Source organism: Pantherophis guttatus, chromosome 3 (genome assembly GCF_059756535.1).
Source record: "Pantherophis guttatus breed Tessera chromosome 3, ASM5975653v1, whole genome shotgun sequence".
In the NCBI taxonomy this organism is placed as follows: domain Eukaryota; kingdom Metazoa; phylum Chordata; class Lepidosauria; order Squamata; family Colubridae; genus Pantherophis; species Pantherophis guttatus.
In genome coordinates this window covers 32,755,816-32,762,632 of record NC_142065.1, presented here as the reverse complement: position 1 = coordinate 32,762,632, position 6,817 = coordinate 32,755,816, and the positions used below count along the sequence as shown (strand labels likewise).

General features: G+C 43.8%; 1 protein-coding gene across 1 annotated transcript; it reads left to right on the top strand.

Moving 5' to 3' along the window:
• Window positions 1–1,885: 1,885 nt before the first annotated feature.
• LOC117663671 (trace amine-associated receptor 8b-like) lies at window positions 1,886–5,173 on the top strand. Its single transcript, XM_034414019.2, has one exon. It carries the CDS (start codon window positions 3,428–3,430, stop codon window positions 4,508–4,510), a length of 1,083 nt encoding a protein of 360 aa, XP_034269910.2. The 5' UTR covers window positions 1,886–3,427; the 3' UTR covers window positions 4,511–5,173.
• Window positions 5,174–6,817: the final 1,644 nt, after the last annotated feature.

Genomic DNA, 6,817 nt, shown 5'->3' with positions numbered 1-6,817 from the left:
CAATAAAAACCTGAAGATTTTAATTATAAACACAGAGAACATGTGTCTGGCAATCTATACAATTTTGAGACTAGATTATAATAACTAAGGAGGTCTGTAGTTCAGGAGTGTCCTTTTTTGTGCAGGAAATCTTACATTCTACCCAAGGTACAGTATCTCCAGAAAAATTCTGGGGTAATGCTGGATTGAGATAATTTCTTGCATCTTTTTGCATCAGTTGTTGTTTAGTTTGATGGAGAGAAAGTGCTTGAGAAACTTTTAACAGAAAAGGGAATTTCAGATCAATTCTCAAGAAGAGAGAATGGCTTTTTAGCATTTATTTGATTATAAGTGACCATAATTGCGGGGACTCAATAGCCTCTCCTCCCTCCTTGCTATTTCCTCTCTATTGCCTTCCCATGCTTCAGTTCAGTTCTTGCTTCAGTTTCTATTCCTCCCATGAGGCTTTTGCCGCTGTGTGTCATAGCTAACAGGAAATTTTTCCCTTGAGAAATTGCTGGAGACTTTCTTCTTCTTGTGGAGAAAATGTCCCGTCCATTTCACTATCCAGAATAGCAATAGCACTGAGACTTATATATCATTTCATAAATTGGGTAATCACTTCATAAATTGAGTATCTAATTTTAAAAACCATAGCCCTCCCTCTACCCTCCTGGCAAAACAGACCAGTTATCCATGTTGCCTGGAGTTGATAAGAGCTGTTATACCATTTTGGAAGGTACCTGAATGGAGAAGGCTGGGCCATTTAGACCAGTGTTTCTCAACCTCAGCAACTTTTAAGACATGTGGGGGGGTTCAAGTTTAAGTTAACGCTCACATATCTTTAAGTCCTCCAGGTTAGAAAACACTGATTTGGACTAATGGTCAGCTTTACCCTAGCCTAGAAGTCTTCTGTGCTTCTAAAGGAAATTAGCGACATCTCCTGTAGTTAATCTGTGGGGGCACCTACCCTCTGGAATCAGCTCCCCCCAGAGATAAGGAGAATCCAAGACCTCAGTGCCTTCCGTCGCGCCCTTAAAACCCATTTATTTAAACAAGCCGGGCTGGCTTAAGATAAAATTTTTAACTGTTTTTAAATGTTTTAAACGTTTTTAATTGGTAAATGAGTTTTAATTGGGCCAAATTTATATATCTTTTAATTGTTTTTAATATTTGTTCTGCATGTTTTTTTAATCTGGCTGTACACCGCCCTGAGTCCTTAGGGAGAAGGGCGGTATAGAAATCCAATATAAAATAAAAAATAAAATAAAATAAATAATTCCTCCTCCGAATTCTGTTGAATTGAAGAAGCTTCTTGGATGAGAAGTGAAAGGTCTTCAAGCAAAAACAAATGGAGTCCAGGTGGCTAAAAAGCGTGGCTAGGTGGCTCAGTGGCTAAGACACTGAGCTTGTCGATTAGAAAGGTCAGCGGTTTGAATCCCTAGTATAGGTCTCCTATGTGAGCAGGGGGTTGGACTAGATGACCTCCAAGGTCCCTTCCAATTCTGTTACTTCTGTACTACTACTACTACTACTACTACTACTACTACTATTATTATTATTAGTTAATCTTTGCGATATTCACAGCCTTTGAGGCTGGTTAATAGCTCAGCAGCTCGACTCCTAACCAATTATTATTGTTGTTGTTGTTGTTATTGTTATTATTTATTCACCTTTGGGACAACCGTGACTGACAATCTCCATAGACATCTCCTGTTCGTTGCTGAGGGGATAGGGTTCGGCTTCCCGAGGTGACGAGGGGCCACTCCCGCAGCTGAGGGTCTCAAGGGGGCTCTTTGCCCACGAACCCCAGAAAGCAGAGAAAGGCGCGGCGAGGATTGACGATCTTCCCGCCTCCAGGCTCCTTCGGGCGTCCAGCGCTATACAAAGGTGCCGCCTCTGGGCAGACGCAGAAGCCGCGGGGGCGGGCAGTCCCGAACAATCCCGACCGGGCTGGCCAGGCTTTACGAAGCGAAAAACTAGACGGCGGTTGCCCTTCGGCTGGGCGGAGAGGTTCGGTTCCACGACTCGGGAGGCAGGAGCGCCTGAGCGCCTTCTCAGCAGGCCAGCCAGGCGATGCTACCTGCCTGGGTAAGCAGCAGCAGCAGCAGCACCTGTTGCCAGCGGCTCTATCAGCAAATCGCTGGAAGGCAGCGCAGAGAGCGAGGCGAGAGAGGCATGGACGGCGGCGGCGGCGGCGGCGGAGCTCTTCCGAAGAGCGGGCTCTGACTTTTAAAGCGAAAGGCGGGGGGCGCCGCGCAGGAATTGCTGGCCGCCTGGAGTTTGCATTAAACTGCGAGTAGGAGCCCGACGCTCTTGGCGCTGCAGGAAGGGCCTCGGGGGGGCTCAGCCTTCGGGCTGGCCGAGGAGCTCGGCGAAGCTCGTTGCGGAGACCTCGCAATGCCGAGAAAGGCACACTCTGCTCGGGGCCCGCAATTTGGTCGTGCTCTGGCTACTGGTTTGCCCAGCTGATGTTGGACTTCTTCACCCCTGTGCGAGGGTTACTTTGCGCTGCCGGAAGATGCAGAGCACACATTGTCCCCGTTTGAAGGGTTCTAGGGTGCGTTTTGCAAAGCCATCTTAAGTCTTGCGGGGGGGGGGGGAGGCTGATGGACAGCACAAAGAGAGTTCGGTCTGGGTGGGAGCATTCGCCTTGAAAGAGCCTCCTCCCAGTGCGGAGGAAAGGGTTAAGATGCACTCTTTGCTTGGCCCCCTTTTTGGAAGCCCTTCTGCAATTACTACAGGGAGGTAGCTCTAAAGTGGGTTAGAAGCAAAGGGGCAGTTGGGTAATCATAGACTCTGTGGAATGCAGGATCATCAATCCTGAAGTTCTATCCTGGAAGGCTGCTGTCCAGGTTACTTGGTCCCCATCCCTACCGCACCGTCCCCCGTCCCCCCACAGAAGGAAGGGAGGAGCCTGGCTATTCCATTGTATTCAGGAGCAAATAGCACCAAAATGCTTCAAGAATATTCATCATCATTTACAGGAGTATATCAATTCACGATATGTTATCAGAGAGGAGGAGAGAAAATGCAGGGCTAACAGGATGTTCTTGTGGCGGATCAAACACAGTGATTGAAAAGGTTGACTTACTCTTCGAATATTGATGCAAGCCACGGATCAGATTCCTCCCTTGAGCTGTTGCTTCTCTGACTTTTCTGCCCCCTTTTGACATATGGAGAAGGCTTCTTGTTTCAGAGCCCTTCCTGTTTGAATTTTGCTCAGGTGCTTCGTGTACCTACAGACTATGCGACTGAACCAGCTGCTCTGAGCTTCAATGACTGAACCCTTTATTGGCATGGACTTCCCTATGAATTGGCCGTTTCTGAGCCAAGCATCCTGGAAAACTGCTAGTGTGTGTAGAGCCTCTTCCATGGCACTTTGAAAGTAGAGCTCCCTAGCTGGCTTCTTTCTACTTTGCCCTGTGAAGGGAAGAGAACCTGATCGATGTTGGGAAACAGCAGCAGCAACAGGAATGTCAATAGCACAGGCTGCAGACTGGCCTTCGCTGGAGTCGTCTGCCAGTTGCTCTTCATGGTCCTCCTGATCATTGCCATCACTCTTGGAAACTTGGTGAGTCTCCTGGTTTTCTTCTGTGTAAGGCAATTCCGGACACCCCAAAGTTACCTAAAAGCCTCTTTGGCCCTTGCTGATTTGGCTGTGGGGCTCATTGTAGTACCTTACTCAGTTTATCAGGAGACGAACACGTTGGCCTATGGGACGGAGCGAGAAGAGAGTTTAGCTGGCTGGTCGGTCTGTTTGATCACTGGCCCTATCTTTGCAGGGTGCACCTTCGTCTCAATCAGCACCATATTTCTGCTTTCGGTGGAGAGGACCATCACTGTGCTGAAGCCTTTGCACAGGAAAGCTGTGATTACCAAGCGAAGGATCACTTGGCTGATTCTTGGATCCTGGATACTGAGTTTCTCCTTGGCGGTGATACCTCTGCTCTCGGTTCCCAATATCACCTTTGAGTACAATTCCTGCAGTAAGATGTGCAACTATGGCTTTCCTCCAGACAAGTTGCCAGAGTCCAATTGGAACATCATGCTCCTGTACCCAATATTTGACTTCACTCTCTTAGGTGGCACTTTTGTTGTCAATACCATTACCTTTGCCACTGTCCGGCAGTACCACAAAATGAGGAAGCAACTGAGGGAAGAGCCACAGGGAAACCACCGGCTCTCTTACTCAGATGTCACTGCTGCCAGGACCATTGGCATCCTGACCTTTGCATTCTCCGTGTCTTTCGTTCCCATTGCTGTATTTGTTGTGGGCACTGTAGTGGGATATGAATGGTGCCAGTTCTCCTTCTATGCTTTCTGGATCCTTGCTTCCAACAGCTGTTGGAATGTGGCTATCTACAGTGTTTGGGACCCCAAATTCCGGCAAGGGATACGGGAAATATTCTGCAAGCAAATGCTGAAAACTGATTCCCAGCAGCATTCCAGACACTCACTGGAGGGGCACCGTTCTTCCCCTGCTTGTGTAGTAGTCCTCAAGGAGATGCTCCGTCCAGAGTCCAACTAGTGGCAGAATTAGTACCTGCTGCTTTTAAAGAGATGACTATTTTTTTTGCTTCAGAGCAGTCGGGGTATTTTAGCTGCAGATTCTGGATTTTTCATTTTCCCCTTCAGCTGTTGCAGCTTAATGGAATGCCTCCCCCCCTCTAAAGTATGTTCTTTCTTAGTGCCAGATTTTTCTTTCCATTCATTGGATTGGAGCCTCTTGACCTTTGTATAGCAAATGCAGAACGAATTTATGAGGATGTATTTCAGAGTGTTGGAAGCACATTGCACTTTTAAAAACTGCTGCTAGATAAATATTTAAATACAGAGCAGCTATTTATTAGTGATTCCTGATCCATATAAAAATATCCCAGTTTTGATTTATAGGAAGGAAATAAAAAAGAAGAAGAGAAAGAGAGAAAGAAAAAGAAGAAACCTTAAAATACATCATATGATGAATATGTGAATGATGCATGATGAGGGCTGAAATAATATGTTCTGTGTTCTATCTTGCAAAATTAATCCTATGTAATGTATTACATTGTACAGTTGAAAAACAATGACTTTTTAATTATTGTCAATCTCAAATATTGTTATAATACTCAGTATATATTCTACAGCATTTATTCAGGACTGTATTTGCACAAAAATTGCCTTTTTAAAATGGAACTTTTGTTGACATTGATTTTTGCATATTTATTTATATTTTCTGAATGCCAAACTTCTGGTTCATAGGTTTTGCAAGAAATATGATATTAGACTGTAGCAATATAGAAAAATATGGTTCAGTTTTACCAACTCAAGTCCAAGAAGTTCATTCAAAAGGATTCAGAATGCAGCATGTTTGTAATCAGTGTTTGGTTGTACGATACTTTTGATAGTGAAAGAACGGAAAAATGTAAAATCACAATAATGGGTAACATGCCTTTCATTTGAAATCTGAAACAATTCTCATGCTCTTATTACTACTTTCCCTGTTTTGATTGGCTTAAAATAACTTCAACATTAACTGTATGTGGGTTGTGTTGATAACAAACATTGTGCATGTGTTCTGTGAAGGTAAATATCCTTGATCAAATATTGCCACCAAAATAATAATCTGTTAAAAGGCACACAGTTTATTTGTAACAGTTGTCAATACTAAAACCTTTTCACAGGAAACACTTTTTACATAAAAGCTTTGTACTGATTGTGTGGGAAGTAAATGGGCAAACACAACCTGTTATTCTTTGAGGTTCAAGGTTTCTTCAGAATTGGAAGCAACATGGCTTGTGTTCAGTTACTCAACCATCCTCTCAATGTATACACTTATACACAGTTTTTCCATAACACACACATATACACATACTGTGTGTGTATACATATGCACACACATATATACATATTACACACAGGGCTGCCAAATATTTCATAACTCCTTAAATTTTCTAATTTAGAAAAGAATAGAATAACAGAAATAGAATACAAAACCTGACTTCTTCAGCCATAGGGGGAAAAAAACTTAATTTAGACTGCATTTTTACCCAAGTTCTTGGATGCCATAATGTCCATTGATTCATGGAGTACAAAATCATATTTGGAAAACAAATAGCTAATGCTATTGTACGATTTGCTTTGATACAGGCAAATTATTATGTAGTTCTCCTTTGCTGAGTTTCAGGCATGGCATACAGATTAACAGATTAACAGAGTTGGACTTTATAGGTCATCTAGTCCAACCCCCCGCTCAAGCAGGAGACCCTACACCATTCCTGACAAATGGCAGTCCAATCTTTTCTTGAAAGTCTCAAGTGATGAAGCTCCCATAACTTCTGAAGGCAAGCTGTTCCATTGGTTGATTGTTCTCACTGTCAGAAAGTTCCTCCTCATTTCTAGATGGAATCTCTCCTTGGTCAGTTTTCATCCATTATTCCTCGTCTGGCCTTTAGGTGCTTTGGAAAACAGCTTGACCCCCTCCTCTCTGTGGCAGCCCCTCAAATATTGGAAGACTGCTATCATGTCTCCCCTGGTCCTTCTCTTCACTAGACTAGCCATGCCCAGTTCATGTAACCGTTCTTCATATGTTTTAGTCTCCAGTCCCCTAATCATCTTGGTTGCTCTCCTCTGCACTTTTTCTAGAGTCTCAACATCTTTTTCATAGTGTGGTGACCAAAACTGGATGCAGTACTCTAGGTGTGGTCTTACTAGGGCTTTATATTCAGCTTTATATTTCTAAGATACACCATGTCTAAGGAGAGATAAAATGATTTTATGAAGTCACACATTCCACGCAACCAGAACATCTCACAAATGATTTGTATTGCAAACTTGAAGAACCGGTTTCTCCGGA

Excerpts from the sequence above, each read along its gene's own strand:
- LOC117663671 (XM_034414019.2), top strand. The coding sequence starts at position 3,428 with ATGTTGGGAAACAGCAGCAGCAACAGGAATGTCAATAGCACAGGCTGC.